At 41.4% G+C, this 19,902-nt stretch overlaps 1 protein-coding gene and 1 long non-coding RNA gene across 2 annotated transcripts in view; both read right to left on the reverse strand.

The window, feature by feature from the left end:
• The window catches only part of LOC146675730 (uncharacterized), a 23,320-nt gene extending 12,346 nt beyond the window's left edge, over positions 1 to 10,974 (reverse strand). The window contains exons 1-2 of the mRNA XM_085400697.1: positions 10,906 to 10,974; positions 4,807 to 5,057 (exon numbers count right to left, since the gene is read on the reverse strand). Coding sequence (XP_085256823.1) covers positions 4,807 to 5,003 — 197 coding nt within the window. The 5' untranslated portion in view covers positions 5,004 to 5,057; positions 10,906 to 10,974. The remainder of the gene's footprint in view (positions 1 to 4,806; positions 5,058 to 10,905) is intronic.
• A 1,743-nt stretch (positions 10,975 to 12,717) lies between these two features.
• LOC146675731 (uncharacterized) lies at positions 12,718 to 19,082 on the reverse strand. The gene is made up of 3 exons (XR_014910321.1): positions 14,012 to 19,082; positions 13,780 to 13,843; positions 12,718 to 13,377 (listed from the first exon to the last, which is right to left on the reverse strand). It is a non-coding gene; the product is annotated as an uncharacterized LOC146675731 (long non-coding RNA).
• Positions 19,083 to 19,902: the final 820 nt, after the last annotated feature.

Consider the following 19,902-nt stretch of genomic DNA (forward strand, 5'->3'; position numbering starts at 1 on the left):
TAGTAGCACTGCTGCGTTTGTTGCATCATATTGCTGTAATTGTTTATATGCTTTATATATTCTGAGCTAAGTTGATCTATAGTGTTACATCATATTCTATAAGGATGTTATGTGTTTGTTTACTTTCTGCCCAGTTTGACCCATTTAGCAGAAGTCAGCCTGTTTAAGGCTCTGATATCTGTTCTGTATGACTTGCGGTGTGTTCACACCGAACGCGATGGACGCGAATAGAGCGTCAGGTTTACATGTAAAGTCAAGGTGCGATGACACGCGATTGCGGGTCCCTCGAAAATGCCAAAACGCGTGAAACTCGCGTCAGTGTAGCGCGTCTGGCGCGTTTGACACGCGAATAAAACCACGCGCGTGAGTTTTTGTGTTGCATTTTGTGCATACGCGCGTTTGCAAGTGTTTTCCAAGAGAGATTACAAACTGAGTAGGGAAGGTCTGAAGGACTGGAAAAATGCAAGCCACTTGCTCAAGGTCCATGAGTAGGGATGGGTACCGGTGTCCGGTACGGTAGTAACTAGAGATGGACCGATCCGATATTACGTATCGGTATCGGTCCGATACTGACCTAAATTACTGGATCGGATATCGGAGAAAAATAAAAAATGTAATCCGATCCATTAAATATCACGAAAGCACCTCACAAAACTTGCAACACGCCGTAACTCACCTCAGAACGTTAGCACGGCGGAGCAGTGTGGTCACGTGATAGAGCGGCTGTGGCATGCGGGACCTGTCGGTGGTCTGGATAGCATGTGGAGCTTCGCTAGCAACCCGGCATTTCATCTCCGACAAAGTTATCCCGAGAGAAGTAAAGCAAGTGTGTAAGTCCATCTCTGAATGTTTGTAAAGCATTCCTGCGTTAATCTTAACGAGCGACTGCCTCTCGCTCTCCGGCTGCTACTTCAATCGTGAAACTGCTTAAATGATCAGCTGATCGGCTTTTCTGTCGCGAGTTCGTCTTTGTTTTTGGCCCACTTTGCACCAGAAAGAGGAAACCAGCGGCTGAACAACAGCAGCACGTTTAAGCTTGATAAGCTGTTGTTAGAATTTATTTAATATTACTTTCTACACCAGGATCTTTTTCTACGTAGCTGACGCTGGTAACTGTGCAGGGGCGGATCTAGCAAAGTTTAGCCAGGGGGGCCGATAGGGCATTAACTGGGAAAAGGTAAATGGTAAATGGCCTGTATTTATATAGCGCTTTACTAGTCCCTAAGGACCCCAAAGCGCTTTACATATCCAGTCATCCACCCATTCACACACATTCACACACTGGTGATGGCAAGCTACATTGTAGCCACAGCCACCCTGGGGCGCACTGACAGAGGCGAGGCTGCCGGACACTGGCGCCACCGGGCCCTCTGACCACCACCAGTAGGCAACGGGTGAAGTGTCTTGCCCAAGGACACAACAACCAAGACTGTCCAAGCCGGGGCTCGAACCGGCAACCTTCCGATTACAAGGCGAACTCCCAACTCTTGAGCCACGATCGCCCCGTGGGGGCACAAAGACATACTTTTCTTTCTTATTCTCATTTAAAATGTCTAGCTTTTAATAAATAATTATCTGACACACAAAGTTTTAATTTGATGTAAAATGAATAGAAGTCAATTACTGTATATAGTGACTATTAAGTCTAATATATATACCCTAGTAAGCTATAGTACTTTTTCCTTTGGGAAGGTACCATCTGTGCAGTCTGCAATTTTGTTGAAGAAAGATGTTGAATCTATTTAATATTTCTTGAAAAATAATTGATTTCTGTGCATTTTTTTTCACACTGCATCAAATTAAGGTTGATTACGTCGATTAAGCATCATGAGGTGGCGCGTGAGGGGTGGTTCCCTATTTTTTATTTATTTATTTTTGTTGTTGCTGGGAGTTGGAACCCTATTAGTTAGGTTGCTTAATATTTACGCTAAGTACTCTTTAAAATACCAGAATAGGGAGGATGGTGTAGGTCTAAGTTTATTAGATTGATCAGTATTGCTGAACTATGAAATATTTTTTTTGTATACAGGTATAACAGAATAGCTTTAGTGTAGTTGTTGTTTTAAACTTGAGTATGAACTTGCAGACTTGCAAAATGCAGCAAGATATTTTAAAAAACAGTTTTGTTGATTAAAAAACACTATATCGGATTCATATCGGTATCGGCAGATATCCAAATTTATGATATCGGTATCGGTATCGGACATAAAAAAGTGGTATCGTGCCATCTCTAGTTAAGAGACGTGGTTGCGAAGCGGATTTCAAACTCCAGGCTGTCAGTCACGCAGTACAAGTTGGGAACAGAGCAGCTGTGAAATCTGTCTTTGTTATTGTGCTCAGCGTCTTTTAGTTTACATTTTGACTGCACAATTGTGAGCTTTTTGTTATGCACAAAAACAACATTGTTTTCTTTTATTTATGGAGCATTATTATTTAATAAATGCTCATAATTTAGTTTTGAGTAAATTTTATGTACATCTGCTCTATGTTAATAAAAGTGCCTGTGTGACATCTGGGACACAGCTTTGACTAAGAACTCTCTTTTTGTTCTTACTTTATGGCTTTAAAAAAATATATCGAGATATATATCTTATATCGCCATCCAGCTAAAAAATATCGAGATATGAATTTTGGGTCATATCGCCCAGCCCTACTACAAACTTTACCCGAGTCATTAGCACATGATTCTCCTTATGGGGACCTGATATGTTTAATATGCTGCTGAGAGTATAGCCCAGAAGAAGCGTATAGTATAGCTTTTATTTTGGAAAGAGACATTTCTCTGTAATAAACTCTCTTTTCCAAAGATGAGTGATTTCTCGATCAGATAGATTTATTTTTTTATTACTTTGTTGTTTCGGCAACATTAAATTTAAAAACTGTACTTTTGAGTTAAAATATATATTTATAATTTTAATAAATGACAAATTAAAAAGGCATGAACATTTTTTTCTATCGAAAAAATATCGAACCGAATTGTGAATTTTGTGTATCGTTGCACCCCTAAAATATATATTTTTTTCTTTTTTTGAAGCTTTGTAAAAGCCCGAAAGACGCAGAGATACGTAGTAGGATTAAAGAGCGTAATAACTGACTGAAACGGAAGACGGCAGCACTGCATGTACATGCATGTACAAGCCGCTGATAAACACCAGGCCGAGAGGCCGGGGGCACCCCACCTCCGAAGTGGCCCGAGCGAGCCCCAATAAGCGGCCGCCAAGGAGTGAGCCGGTGTGTACCCGGACGCCCACCCCCAGACACAAAGAACCACCAACGCACCGACACCTGAGGGAGTCCGCCACCGGCAGGGGAAGTTGTGGTGGGTGGAGATAGGCCTCCAAACCTTGGAGGGCCTGAGATGTCCCCAGAGAGGTGGCGACTGATACCCAACCTGACATATAGACACAGACATACAGGCACACACAGACACAAACATCCATTCCCACCTTCATGCTCTCATATGCACTTACTCCACACTCAACCGACGTGGAGACAGACATAAAGAGACGCTGTACACACGATCACACTCCCCAAGCGTACTCTACGAACCGGGTCTAGGTACCCTTGCCCCTGGAGGGGGGGATTGCACCCAGACCCAGGTGGTGTTACCCTTTTCCCTGCGGTGGGGAGAGGCAGACCGCCCCGACTCCGCAGCAGCAGGGAGGCCCCACACCCCAGACCGCAGTCGGACGGCCAACTCCTCCTAGCCCCCCCGCTCTAGCAGGCCGCAGAGAACGGGGGTGAGAGAAGACTCCAAACCTCCCTCCACCCGCTCATTGTAGTGTTGATGCATGTGTGTTCTAAGGTGCAATTAAAACCCAGGAGGGCATGGAGCTATTTGTTACAACATTACACCCCCCCCCCCCCCCCCCGCCCCCTCCCCGCACGGTGCGCCCCCTCCCTTCCCGTATCATGGTTCCTTTTGGACGTCACCACATCAAAAAATCAACACAAGATGTCAAAAAGGCCAAAACTGTCAGGTGCCCAGGGAAGAAAAAAAAAGAGAAAAGAAGAGGAGGAGAAACAAGAAAAAGACAGAGGTAGGTAACGTTAGCCTACATGAAATTATTTGTCTGAATGTGATAGTAACCTAAATTTTTAGCATTAAGCTAATGTTACATGATTCGCTAATTGCTAATCAATAAATAGCTAGTTAACTGTTTTAACGTCAGTTAATATTGTGGAGGGGGCTAAATTGTTATGGAAAATAATAATGTAACGTTAAGTAATTACAGTACTCCCACCTTTCCCACCATTCCTCATTTGTATTCATCTTTTAAGCAGGTGTTTTTTTGTTTACATTGTTATTGCCTTCTGGTTAGCTAACGTTTACCCTGCAGGTAATAGTCACTTTTCCACCCCTGTATATATTATAGTTGTAAGTCTAGTTGTTAAAGTGCACATCATTAATGTTAATTAAGCAATATCACATGAGAGGGAATGCTGTTTTTTAATATGAGCACTGCTGTGATTCGGTCAAAGATAATCATAACATAACATTCTCATATGATATTATACTGTTACTTTGCATTCTGCTATTCAGCATTTTACTGTAATGATGGCAATAAATTGAATCTAATCTAATTTGCATATCAGTTAACATCATACATATATCTCTTTGGTTTTTCATTTATATTATATCATTTCATTTTATTCCTGGAATCATATGTTTTTATTATTAGACTTTAATACTCAGTGGTGTCACATACTCCTCTCTTCAGATGCACTGTTGAAGTTTCTAAATCCCACCCCTGGGCCATCTACCACATCTACCGCTGCTGCCTCCACTTCAGCAGCACAACCCACCAGTGATGCAGCATCAGCAGCACAACCCAGCCATGATGCAGCAGCATCAAGCGGTCTTCCTGTTGCCTCCACCTCAGCAGCACAACCCACCAGTTTTGCAGCATCAGCAGCACAACCCAGCCATGATGCAGCAGCATCAAGCGGTGTTCCTGTTGCCTCCACCTCAGCAGCACAACCCAGCAGTGATGCAGCAGCATCAAGCGGTCTTCCTGCTGCACCAATAGACCCTGCTGACTGGCCTTCTGCTTTAACTGAAAAGGTACGAACAGAGTTAGTTCACAGAGGTCCATTTGTAATTGATAGTGACTTCACATTCCCGAAACAGAAAGACGGGCGAAGGTGTCAGCATGATTATTTTAACAGACTCTTAATCAATGGGGAAAAGGTGAGAAGAACCTGGCTTATGTATTCGAAAAAAGAGGATAGCTTGCACTGCTTCTGCTGCAAAATGTTTTCCAAGAGAGATTACAAACTGAGTAGGGAAGGTCTGAAGGACTGGAAAAATGCAAGCCACTTGCTCAAGGTCCATGAGTAGGGATGGGTACCGGTGTCCGGTACGGTAGTAACTAGAGATGGACCGATCCGATATTACGTATCGGTATCGGTCCGATACTGACCTAAATTACTGGATCGGATATCGGAGAAAAATAAAAAATGTAATCCGATCCATTAAATATCACGAAAGCACCTCACAAAACTTGCAACACGCCGTAACTCACCTCAGAACGTTAGCACGGCGGAGCAGTGTGGTCACGTGATAGAGCGGCTGTGGCATGCGGGACCTGTCGGTGGTCTGGATAGCATGTGGAGCTTCGCTAGCAACCCGGCATTTCATCTCCGACAAAGTTATCCCGAGAGAAGTAAAGCAAGTGTGTAAGTCCATCTCTGAATGTTTGTAAAGCATTCCTGCGTTAATCTTAACGAGCGACTGCCTCTCGCTCTCCGGCTGCTACTTCAATCGTGAAACTGCTTAAATGATCAGCTGATCGGCTTTTCTGTCGCGAGTTCGTCTTTGTTTTTGGCCCACTTTGCACCAGAAAGAGGAAACCAGCGGCTGAACAACAGCAGCACGTTTAAGCTTGATAAGCTGTTGTTAGAATTTATTTAATATTACTTTCTACACCAGGATCTTTTTCTACGTAGCTGACGCTGGTAACTGTGCAGGGGCGGATCTAGCAAAGTTTAGCCAGGGGGGCCGATAGGGCATGAACAGGGAAAAGGTAAATGGTAAATGGCCTGTATTTATATAGCGCTTTACTAGTCCCTAAGGACCCCAAAGCGCTTTACATATCCAGTCATCCACCCATTCACACACATTCACACACTGGTGATGGCAAGCTACATTGTAGCCACAGCCACCCTGGGGCGCACTGACAGAGGCGAGGCTGCCGGACACTGGCGCCACCGGGCCCTCTGACCACCACCAGTAGGCAACGGGTGAAGTGTCTTGCCCAAGGACACAACAACCAAGACTGTCCAAGCCGGGGCTCGAACCGGCAACCTTCCGATTACAAGGCGAACTCCCAACTCTTGAGCCACGATCGCCGGTAACTGGTAACTGTGCAGGGGCGGATCTAGCAAAGTTTAGCCAGGGGGGCCGATAGGGCATGAACAGGGAAAAGGGGGCACAAAGACATACTTTTCTTTCTTATTCTCATTTAAAATGTCGAGCTTTTAATAAATAATTATCTGACACCCAAAGTTTTAATTTGATGTAAAATGAATAGAAGTCAATTACTGTATATAGTGACTATTAAGTCTAATATATATACCCTAGTAAGCTATAGTACTTTTTACTTTGGGAAGGTACCATCTGTGCAGTCTGCAATTTTGTTGAAGAAAGATGTTGAATCTATTTAATATTTCTTGAAAAATAATTGATTTCTGTGCATTTTTTTCACACTTCATCAAATTAAGGTTGATTACGTCGATTAAGCATCATAAGGTGGAGTGTGAGGGGTGGTTCCCTATTTTTTATTTATTTATTTTTGTTGTTGCTGGGAGTTGGAACCCTATTAGTTAGGTTGCTTAATATTTACGCTAAGTACTCTTTAAAATACCAGAATAGTGAGGATGGTGTAGGTTTAAGTTTATTAGATTGATCAGTATTGCTGAACTATGAAATATTTTTTTTGTATACAGGTATAACAGAATAGCTTTAGTGTAGTTGTTGTTTTAAACTTGAGTATGAACTTGCAGACTTGCAAAATGCAGCAAGATATTTTAAAAAACAGTTTTGTTGATTAAAAAACATTATATCGGATTCATATCGGTATCGGCAGATATCCAAATTTATGATATCGGTATCGGTATCGGACATAAAAAAGTGGTATCGTGCCATCTCTAGTAGTAACCAGACCGAAAAGCAGCGCACATTTCGGTGCTTTTTTTTCCTGAGCTGTGATACACTTTAGATTCTAGCCAATCATTTTACGTTTCCGAGGATAGTAGGCGGGGCCAGGTATGTACGTTCAGTTAGAGCAGAGCTACAGATTAAAAATGCCCAAGACAAAGCGGTCAAAAGTCTGGCTGTACTTCACAGCAAAATATGCAAACTCAGCAGCCTGCAACAAGTGCTTTAAGCTGATACTGTGATACTGTCAAAGGAGGTAAACAAATCCGATGAAACACCTGGCGATGCATAGCGGGTTTTTTTAAAGCCGAGAAATGCGCCGTACTTGATAGCTTGCTGCGAGACCTCACACCGTGCACATCTACTACGGGTGGGTTGCCAGTTATCGGACCCAGAGCAATATCCCCCAAAAACCCGAAGAGGACAGTCCTGGCCCCTAGCCCTGCCAGTGTAGCAGAAATGATGACGGCAGCAGCAGCCGTTCTTCTCTGCGTGAGTAGTTTAATGTTGTTCGTGTGTAATTTACTTTGAGTAGGCTAACCACGTTATTACATTAATGCATGTAAGGTGAACTAGCAAACACCGTCGTAGTTACATGCGGCTGTCCTCTTGTTTGATGGCAGATACTCCCTTCACCCTTGCCAAAAAGGCTAAAATGACCAAAGAAAAAGTGGAAAACAGCTAAACATGAGAGGTTTTTGGACAAAGTTTGTGTTTTTTCCATTGTTTAAGCACTGCTTCCAGCCAAGAGTGATACCATATATGCCCCATAGCTGCAGAAAAGGCTAACATTGTTATCTTTTTACAAAAAACAGCTGAACATGAGAGGTTTTTGGACCAATTTTGTGTTCTCCATTCTTTAAGCACCGGTTTGAGCACCATTTAAGCACCGGCACCGTTTCAAAAGTACCGGTTTGGCACCGGTATCGGATAAAACCTAAACGATACCCATCCCTATCCATGAGGATAGCCAGGAGCATAATGCTCACATGGCAACATGGAAGGACTTGGAGGTCTGTTTTGCGAAAGGACTCACAATAGATAAACAAGAGATGGCACTTGCTGAGGCTGAGAGAAAAAGGTGGCGTGAAGTTCTACATCGTTTGGTGACAATAATTCAGTCCTTAGCTGAAAGAAACATGGCTTTCAGGGGGTCCACAGACACATTAAATAAACCAGACAATGGCAATTTTCTGAAAGAAGTGGAGCTTATGGCCAAATTTGATCCAGTGATGAAGCAGCATGTCAGTAGAGTAGAAAGTGGAGCTGGCAGTCACATACATTATCTGGGAAAAACAATCCAAAATGAACTGATTGACACCATCAGTTCAAGAATAATAAAACGCATTGTGGAAGATATCAAAACATCAAAGTATTTCTCCATCATTTTAGATTGCACACCTGATCCGAGTCATAAGGAACAGCTCTCTGTCATAGTCAGGATAGTGTCACAAGAAGGCATACCACAAGTTAAAGAGCATTTCCTGGGCTTTCTTGTTGCAGAGGAATCAACAGGAGATCATTTGTCAACTCTCATGCTAAAACGGATAGAGGAGCTTAACATTCCTTTTGAAGACTGCAGAGGACAGTCCTATGACAATGGGGCCAACATGAAGGGAAAAAATAAAGGTGTTCAGGCAAGGTTGCTTCAGCTAAACTCAAGAGCTTTTTTGGTCCCATGTGGTGCCCACACTTTAAATCTGGTAGTAGCTGATGCTGCAAAAAGCTCACCAGATGCCCTTGGCTACTTTGGGCATTTAGCAAAATTATTCAAGCTCTTCTCAGCCTCCACCCATAGGTGGGGTGTTCTCTTGAAACATGTGAAAACCACCTTGAAATCATGGGCTGAGACCAGATGGGAAAGCAGGATAAAAAGCATTGAGGAAGTCAGATATCAGGCTCGGCAAGTCAGAGAGGCTCTTCTGGAGGTGAGGGAAACAGCTACAGACCCTGTGGTCAGAGTTGAAGCCCAGTCTTTGGCTGAGGAGATTGGATCCTATCGTTTTTGCATTTGTACAGCCATCTGGTATGACATTCTCAGCAAGATCCAGTATGTGAGTAAACTCATGCAGTCGCCCTCCATGCAGCTAGATGTGGCTGTCGACTTGCTGAAGAAAACCAAAGATTCCCTCACCAGCTACAGAAACACTGGATTTTCTGATGCACAGACAACGGCAAAGGAGATGTGTGAAGAAATGAATGTGGAGGCTGAACTCAAACAAAAGCGATTGAGAACCACCAAAAGGCACTTCGGTTATGAGTCTCCAGATGAGCCCATACAAGATGCACTTAAAAAAATGGAAACCACATTTTTTTAATGTGGTAGTGGATACAGCCATCTCTTCACTTGATGAGAGATTTCAGAACCTTGGAGAGGTGAATGACAAGTTTGGAGTACTCCTCAATTTCCACAACTTACAAAAAGAAGAGCTGCTACAGCAGTGCCAAACACTGAGTACTACTCTGACCCATGACAGCCAGCCGGACATTAATGGCACAGAACTTGCAATGGAAATGCAGAATTTCCCACCATTGCCATCAAAGAACATGACAAACATGGAACTCTTGACCTTCCTGCATGAGAAGAAGCTGGCAGAAATTTACCCCAACATGTGGGTTGCTCTGAGAATCTTTGCCACTCTTCCTGTTACAGTGGCTGCTGCTGAAAGAAGCTTCTCTAAGCTCAAACTCATTAAAACCTACCTGAGATATACTATGATGCAAGAATGTCTCAGTGGACTTTCCATCATAAGCATAAATCATGTGGTCTCAAATCAGTTGTCATATGATGATGTTGTAGATGACTTTGCTGCAAGAAAGACTAGGAGAGTAAGGCTGTAGCAGGTCATGTGAGGTTGATGAGGGGGTGGTGTACAGTAATTTGTAAGTCATTCTAGTTAATGCAGTATTAAAAAGCACAACTAGAGAACTCTGTAGGATCCCCTTTTTTGTAATATAGTTGTTAAAGTCATACTGGTTTATTTAATATCTTGTTTTGTGCAGTGCCTTATTTATATTGTATTTTTGATTTATTTTATCCAACTTGTTGACACGTTTTATTGTGTTTATGTATGTAAAATTTATTGTATTTCATATATTCATTTTTTGTATTCATTTATTTATTCATATATTTTTTATCTTGTTAATTATTCTGATTGTGAATTTGCTTTCTTTAAGTAAAAAAAAAAAAGGTCAAAGACAAAGCTATTCGGTTTCTTGTGAGTACATACACTATACTGCCGATGTAGGGGGGCGCCACCTAAAATCTTGCCTAGGGCGCCAGATTGGTTAGGGCCGGGCCTGCACTAGGGCAAACTATGGCATGCAGGCTTTCACATTTCACACCATTCGAAGACAAATATAACGTCGCAGAACACTCCAGCTCACATGTTAGTCTGCTCCAAGCATTCCCACAAAGGTCAGTGTTTTGTAGTAGTTAATATGTCATTTTTCATAACATAATTGTCCACTAAAGGCTGATTGCCCTCCCCCAGGCTTGTACCCGTGGCTTCATGTCCTGGGGTGGGGGTTGGTTGTTCTCCTCCCCTGCACTCCATCCCTTTGTTCATATTCCAAGATTATTTTTGCTATATGTATTCTTACCTCCTAGCAACCGCCATATTATAATATTGCAAGCAATCACAAACTCTACAGTCTCCCTGACGTCAATGTATAGTAAGCAATCTATTATTCTCACCAGAGAAAAACATAAACTAAAACCACATCAAAGTTAGCTCCGTGCTTACCTTTAGATGAGCCCACAAACAAGAGAACTCTGTGATTAAGCTAGAAGCCTTTCCAAACACAGTTAACAGATCCAGCTACAATCCAAGAGACAGCGGTGCAGATATCGATTGAAAAGTAGGTAGTTGTATATGATCCTGTAGGTTTACTACTTTACTCCCGTTTCACGAAAAAGCAGCTCTCTCTGCTCGAGTCCTCTCCAGCGCATACACTTTGCTCCGCCCCCTTTACCCAGATCTGCAGCGATTTGTTGCTGTGCGGTCACGTGACTCAGCTGCACAACGTAATCACGTGGTGTGTAATTTCAAAATTAGCGCGCTTCGGGATTGACGGCAGGCCGCAATGCATTGTGGGTAGTGATGTGCGATACTGCATATTTTGGTATCGATCTTCTGCTTTTCTTTTCATTCCAATTAAAATTATTACACTCTTGGAAATGATGATAATAATATTTCCACTGTGGGATTTCTATGCATCAGAAGTAACACTTCTACATGCTGTTAATAAATATCACTGTACCTGTCTGTGTAGGTTCTCAGTCATCCAGGTCATCGTAGTCAAAGGAGCTTGCAAAGAAAACCGTCTGGACTTCTTTAAGTTACTTGAAGACGTTTCACCTCTCATCCGAGAAGCTTCTTCAGTTCTAAGGTCAAATGGTGGAGAGTCCCAGATATAAACCTAGTGGGAGTTTCCCCCCACAGAGGGACAAAAGGACCCCCTGATGATCCTCTAATCGCCTGAGCCAAGGTGTGAAACTGGGTGTGGGTCCCAACCAGTCAGAGTTTCGGGTGAGTTCATTGTGAAACCTGGCCCCACCTTATCATGCGAATTCCTGAGATCAGATGGCCCAGGATGTGAGTGGGCGTTAAGGCGTCTGGGAAGGGATCTCAAAACTGGATTATAGATGGCAGAGAGTTGGTGTCGTAAACCCCCGCCTCTGTTCAAAGATGGTCGCTCACAGTGGACATAGATGGCTTCTTTCACTCCTCTTTCAAACCATCTGTCCTCTCTGTCCAAAATGTGAACATTGGCATCTTCGAGGATGGACAGAGATGGACATTTTGGACAGAGAGGACAGAGAGGACAGATGGTTTTGCATGTTTCCCTACTGTAGGGGTCTCTGCAAGCATACAGAGGGGGTACTCTGAGAGGGTCCAAGATGACAACTTTGGAATTCTACTAGAAACAGTCGATCATATTTGTTGTCAAAGCTGAATTCAGGTTAAACTACGCTAAATTAGCGTTTTTAGCTAACAGCTACAATAAGCATAAAAGTTACCTTACGGCTATCATTAGTTAACATGACGCTTGTTCTTATACATGTAATACATTTATTACCAACTTGAGAGTTCATCCGCTGGTCATTCGACATGACAAATGACTTCTGAAGTCTTAACTCAGCTCAAGACGCTGTAGATTCCCGTCGGTAACACTTTCGGTCCGCTAGTAAAACGTAGTTCTATTAATCTGCGCTTGAACCGGAACCGGATGTAAGTTCCAAAAAACTGAATTTTGGAACTGAAATTGAATTGTATAACTGAAACTGAAATTATTCGAGAGCTGAATTTTTAAAGGATAAAATGCAGTTTCAAAGCAAATCAATTCATTTTCAAAATATAAAATTCAATTTCAATTTAGTGATGATCATTTTCAAACCATAAATTCAATTTCAAATTAGACTAATTCAAATTCAGTTTTCAAAAGCATTTATTCAAGTTACAATTCAGATTCAATCTGAGCAATTCAAATTCAAATTTAACTTATTCAAATTCAGTTTCTGATGGCACAGATTTCTGCCCATACAACTTGTTCATTGCAAGTCTGCAGTATTAAGAATAACTTGATATTTCTGACTGTACAATACTAATTGTTTACCTACTAACAAACATTTCAAGTTCAACAAATGAAAAAACAATTTGTGGTAACCTGAATATGATTAAAAATAATTAACAACACTTTGTAGTGATGTTAAAATCAGCCCAACTTTTATTTTCAAATGCAAAAAAGTATAACAGCCAACATACTGGACACTGTTCTCTTGAACAACAAACAATTATATTGCCATCACTGTTATAATCTTACAATGAAACAAAGTCTCAGATTTAATTATTAAGAAAATAAGTTTAGACCTACCACAAGTTTGTTTTGTACATACATTACTTATATAATCAAAATAAAATATTTATTTTTCTGTCACAAGTGCAGTCTCTAATTTAAACAACACATTTGTTTTCCATTCCAACACAGGAGCTGGAATGTTGTATTATTTTAAGGATGGCTTGTTTCCAGTCCAGGCATTACTGCCTGAATGACTATCATGGATCGAGGTGATCCAAATGTAGGAGAAAGTCTTTAACTTCCCTTAAGTACAGTGGCAGTGGATGTGGGTTGGAGATGCAATGAGCTTGAACCTGCAGGCGACCATCTTCACTGACCACACCATCTGTGATGGAGGACTCATCTCTCCTGGTGTCCTGCAAGCAAACAATCATATTTTTTGGAACATGAACTTAATTGCTTTCTTAAAAGATTTTTTTTACCCTGCATTTGGTATAGAACAGACTCAAACTTAGACAATCTCAGGCTCCCTCCCCACCGGGGAGGTGACATTCAATGTCCCACTTGTCAGTCTGGATAGCCGTGACCACCACCCAACATACAATAATGTCATGAAAGCATCATTTTAAAAAGGGTTATGCAAACATGGCTAATAACTTTTATTCTAATGATGTGCAAAATGATTTGGGCACAAAACAAAGTTTGCTGTTAGAAAACCTGCAGACTTCACTAAATACAGTGTAGACCCTCTAAACTAAGTTTGGGGGATGTGATCTTTCAAGAAATGCAGACCAAACTGTTGTTGTTTGTTTACTTACACAGTATGTCTTGTAGAATTAACTGGAGTCAACAGCAACAGCATAGTGCAGTCATATCTCAAGTCTAATAACAGAAGACAGGAAAAGATTAGTGAAGAAACAACTTCCTCAAACCAAAGCACAAATAAAACAATAAGTAAAACAGGCTGATCTAAAGTATGATTAAAGTTCAGCCTGATTACTATAAATGTCAATGACAATTGCTAATATATTGGAAAACCAAAACACTTACCACTGAGTTGATGTCTTTCTGTCCAACAGCAGGAGTGCTGGTCCCGAGCCTCAAAGACAGTAAGAAGCAAGCAGAGGGAGAAAGAACAGAACATTTTTTAGAACCTGATTTGATCCTTAATGGCTGTGCAGTCATAATAACTTACAAGACAGAAGGTCAATGTAGACCACATACAACCAAATTAAACTAACACATATAGTATTAAAAACACCATCTACTACTGTGTCTGAATGTGTGGTATTGGCACTGTCAGTTTAGGCCTAAAAATGTATGTGTTTTAAAAAAAGACCACCTAATTTAAATATAATCATTACATGCTTGTTAAAAGTTAACTTCCAATATATAAAGTTTCTAATAAGCAAAATGACCAGATCTAACATATGGCAGGGTTTATATGTAACATAATGTTTCTTACGATTCAACTCTGGAATTTAACTTAATTCTTTAGGAGGGCAAGCTATTCTCAAGTATAAAGCCAATCTAGACTTTATCCATTTAACAGGCCACTAATCTGGATTATAGCTTTCACAACAAAACCTGTTTTTAAACACATTTTTTTAACAAAATAAATACTATTGTTATTATTATTATTTAAAATGTAATTAAACAGAAAAGTGGTTAAATACAAAAGCAGTTTGCTTATGTTGTTAAAGAAAGGCTAGATTTGACATTAATAGATGCCACAGATGTTCAAAAGCTGCCTCAAAGCATTAAAAAAAATAGATGTCTCCAAAAACGTCGGAGCATTTTTGCAAATATGTGATGTTTTGATAAATTAAGTACATATTTGAGCATTACACAGCTACATCCTCGCCTGAAAATATCTTAAAAGTTTATTTTGTGACCCAGAAAAAGTAATATTTAAAAGTTTTTTAGCCGCGCTCCTCTGCCATTGTCGCGTTTACAAGCACACACAAGTACACACAGGCTCCGACAACTGCGGCCGACAAATGCGATCCTCCTTTTCCCCAGATGACCCTTTCTGGGTACAAATACAGGCCATTTACTTTTTACCAAGCATTAAACATTAAGTCTCTCTCTTCTAAATGATTTAATAATGATCAACATATTTATTCTGCCTTACAGAAACAGCATTGCACATGTTGAAGGCTCTCGCTACTTGATAAAAGTCTGTTCATTTCCTTTGTATCCAGCCTCTGTATTGATCTTCCAGTTCAGCCTGTTTTCCATGTACTACATGTACCAGGTACTTGTACTTCTCCCCAGCTGATGATTGTTTCCAGATCACATCACAAAATCATCCACCAGTGCTTCACACTCCTCCTCCTGCCATCACTAATACATCCAGGTGTCTTGACTCAGACTTGTACTGAATGTCTGAGTGTATAAAGTCCAGGACAGAACTGTCCACCTGTGGAGCTCCTGCTGCACATCACTAAATCAGAAAGAGAGCTCGGCCCAGTCTCACATACTGTGGTCAGTCTGTCAGGCAGTCAGTGATCCATGAGGTGGTGTTTACTGACATTACTGTAGTTTTTTCTCACTAGCAGCAGCTGAATCATTTTTCAATGCACTTGAGAAATCAAAGAAGGTGATCATTAACCCTGCAGAAAGTAGATGATTTCATCATCCAAGTTCAACAACTACAATCCATCACAATAACTGATCTCTCAAAGCAGACATGGCTCTCTTATACCTAAATACTAGGGGTGCAACGATATTCGTATCGATATTGAACCGTTCGATACAGTGCTTTCGGTTCGGTACGCATATGTATCGAACAATACAACATTTGTAATTTATTTTATCAACTTTCCTTCTGACGATGCTGTCTGTGTTGAGCGCTCAGTGAATCTGCGTTCGACTACTCCGCCTAGGCTGCACTGTCGAGCGCAGATCCACTGAGCGCTCAACACAGACAGCATTGTCAGAAGGAAGAGCGCAGGGCAAGCTAGCGAGACAGAAGTTAAGCTCTCCTTGCAACATGGACCTCCCCCACCCTCATTCAGATCTGGCGTTTGGAATTATTTTGGTTTTCATGTGACGTATGACCCTGAAGGTAGGCGCGTCATGGACTAAAGTAAAACAGTATGTTGGATGTGCCACGCAATGCTCAATTACATGGGTGGGAGCTAGTGTGTTAGCCGTCTAGCCCCATGCACGGGCGATCAGGGGTAGCTCGTTAACGGAGATTTGCCGTGTTGTGGCGTTAAGGTCATTTCAACGAGATTAACCTGAAAGCACTAGTGGGAACACAACGAATATGACTGCACATTTACGCCGACATCATCCAAGTGCAAAGACAAGTGGAAGCAGACAAAAACAAGCAAGCATGCTACTAACTTTAGCCGAGTCATTTAGACAGCCGTTAGCACATGATTCTCCTTATGGGGACCTGATATGTTTAATATGCTGCTGAGAATATAGCCCAGAAGAAGCGTATAGTATAGCTTTTATTTTGGAAAGAGACATTTCTCTGTAATAAACTCTCTTTTCCAAAGATGAGTGATTCCTCAATCAGATACAGGGCTCGCAATATCGCTAGCCCGACGTCCTGGGGCTAGCGATTTTTCCAGTCGGGCTACCAAAATCTATCTCTGCCCTGCCCGTCGGGCTATTGTAGGAAGGAAAAATATATGTCAATGCTTTTGCATTCTTTCGGAAATGTAGCTGGGTAATTATGTCATTGGCATCGGTGAGCCACTGTCAATATGTGACATATTGAAATCGCGTTTGAATTTGCGCTTGTTTTTTGCTTTCAGTTTGCAATCGCACGAACTGTGTATAGAGAGTGACAGCACTGATCTGTGAGTGATGATAATTTGTGCACCAATTCCTCTGACATCGTCTTATCAATCGTTAGCTTACTATGCAAACATGACAAGTGAAATCTCCCGCAGCAAGCTTAAACATGTGAGAGGCTGATCGCGCAGAGAATCGCTGAGCTTATGTGAGTCCGTGTGTAAAAGCAGCAGGATATATATTTTAGTTCTGCTGAGCCAAATAAGACAGGTCAGGGTGAAGAAGTGACAGCCAAAGAAAAGCTTACCACAAAACGGAGAAGTTATGACAAATCAGACTATAAGGCAAAAAGAAAGTGCAGCTTTATGGTTTCATGGACAAAATAATTTCTGTGGCTGCGATATGATGAGCTAAATAACCAGGGCTGCACATAAGTGGTCCGCAGGTGCGCATTCGCTGTCAAAATAAAAAACACGCACAAGGGTTAGGGTTAAATTTAAAAACTGTACTTTTGAGTTAAAATATATATTTATAATTTTAATAAATGACAAATTAAAAAGGCATGAACATTTTTTTGTATCGAAAAAATATCGAACCGTGACACCAAAGTATCGAACCGAACCGAACCGTGAATTTTGTGTATCGTTGCACCCCTACTAAATACAGGTGAAGGATTAAACTGCTCACCCTACTGTCTAAAACAGGTATGAACAACAGGACTGCAACAGCTTAGGTTTTTCCTCATTTATCTGTTCATTGCCCTTTTCTTCTTCTTCTTCGTCTTGAAGCATGTTTGAGTCTCTAAAATGCATCAGGAAAGGGGAGATCTGGAGGATCTACTATATCCTGAGCAAAGTGTTTTTACTAATGATGTATAAAAGAAGAGGGGCAGCACGGTGGCACGGTGGTTAGCACTGTTGCCGCACAGCAAGAAGGTCCTGAGTTCAATTCCACCATCAGGCCGGGGTCTTTCTGTGTGGAGTTTGCATGTTCTCCCCGTGTTTGCGTGGGTTCTCTCCAGGTACTCCGGCTTCCTCCCACCATCCAAAGACATGCAGCTTGTGGGGATAGGTTAATTGGATAATCCAAATTGCCACTAGGTGTGAATGAATGTGAGTGTGAATGGTTGTCTGTCCTTGTGTGTTAGCCCTGCGACAGACTGGCGAACTGTCCAGGGTGTACCCCGCCTCTCGCCCTATGACAGCTGGGATAGGCTCCAGCGCCCCCCGCGACCCTGAAAAGGATAAGCGGAAGCGAATGGATGGATGTATAAAAGAGACATAACAAACAGGGAGTGGAAACAGGACTTTGTAAATATGTAGGAGTGTGCTGCAACAAAACAATGGACAGCAGCATCTGTGCCAAACATAATTTTTAACTGACTTTGCTTCAATGGCTCAGAAGCATGAATATATGTTGTCTTAGCTCCTTTCTCTTCATGTCTTTCTAACCTTGTCTGCTCACCTGTCATGTGTGAGGGACTGAGCTGCAATTTGATGATTGGGGAAATAAGAGCAAAGGAATCAAGGATGTAGAAACCAAAAAAAATGAAAAAGAGGGGAAAAAATTTGTTTATGTGTTAACTTAACTGTTAAACTGCATTCAGTATTTCCTGGATGAGAGAATTATTCTGTCTCTGGCACAGACTTAAAAGTCTCACTTATCACACGGACCCAACCAAATACTTTAGTATACTCTGCTGTAACGAAACGATGGATGTGCTATATTTAACTGGCATTGCTTTAAAACGACTAAAGCAAGGATGTCTGATATTGTTAAAAGCCTCTTAGCTCCGCTCTACATGTTTTTCTCGCTTCACTTGCTCACTTCTCTGGTGGGAGGAGCTAAGATACACTGATAGGTTCAAGGAAATGAGAGCAAAGAAATCAAGGATGCATGAACTGAAAAATAAGAGAAGGAAGAATTTGTTCATTTGTTGGTTCGGCTGTTTCTTCGCTGTTGGCATTCCCTGGATGTCAGAGTTTGTCTGTGTCAACTACTTGACACGTGAAGACTGAAAGCACACGCATAAAGACCTTAAAGAATTAGAGAAGGAGGATATGTTCAGTGAATGTTATCAGCAGATTTAAGGTAGGGCTTTACTCTATTTGTAGCCATTGTGTAATAGAACGCACACTTGTGTAGCTGCCCAGCAGAAATCATTGCACTGTTAGTTACTTCATCCAGCTCACTCACCAACACCTGTGACGCCGAACTGGTAAATGGAACGTTTCTTATTTATGTTACACTTTTCTACTCTAACTGAGCAATCTAAGTGCTTTTTATTATAAGCTACAGTCAGGTAGAGCAGAGGGTCCCTAAATATTCATATTTTTAGGAATCAAATCTAATAATAATAATAATAATAATAATAATAATAATAACTGTCAGAGTGGAATAAACTCTTCTGTTTCTCAGACATCCCTGGACAGCAAAGAACCTTTTCCTTTTTTGATCTTTTTGTTTCCAGTCTTTAAGTTTTTAAGAACTTTTCATGTGAGACTGCGAAGACTGTCCACCCACAGCTGCAAAGTCTTAAATCTTAAAAATAAAATAAAATAATTAGTAAAATTACATTCAGAAAATGGCAGGAACATTACCCCAGCAGTGTAATGAGTCATGATGGGTAATGAGTAAGTCAGTGAGTTAAATAGCAAAGCATCACACAGTTGCTGCAGACTTTTACAGACACTCTTCTTTTGAGATCTGGTGGCTGTGGAGGCCATTTAAGTTCAGTGAACTCCTTTTAATGTTCATTATACCAGTTTGAGATGATTTAAACTTTGGGACATGGAACTTTATCCTGCTAGATACATCTGTCTGAAGGTGGGTGCACTGTGTTCATAAAGGGGTGGAGATGGTCAGCAGCAACACTCAGACAGGCAACGGCATTTAAATAACTGCTCAGATGGTCCTCAGTGATATAAAGTACATCAGCAACAGCAGCATGAACTGTTGATACAAGGCAGGATGGATCCAGGCTTCCATGTCATTTTGTGCTAAGTTCTGACCCTAACATCTAAATGTCACAGCAGAAATCACACAGCAGTTCATGAAATATTCAGACCAGCCTGTCTGGCACCAAAAACCAAAATCACTTTAATTACTTTTCTTCCCCATCAGCCGGTCATCTTGAATAAAATTCAATGTGGAGCTACTCTTTATCATAATCCTGTCATAAAATAATA

This window comes from Rhamphochromis longiceps, linkage group LG3 (genome assembly GCF_057381845.1).
Source record: "Rhamphochromis longiceps isolate RC_006_pf linkage group LG3, R_longiceps_female_GT1.1, whole genome shotgun sequence".
Taxonomy (NCBI): Eukaryota; Metazoa; Chordata; class Actinopteri; order Cichliformes; family Cichlidae; genus Rhamphochromis; species Rhamphochromis longiceps.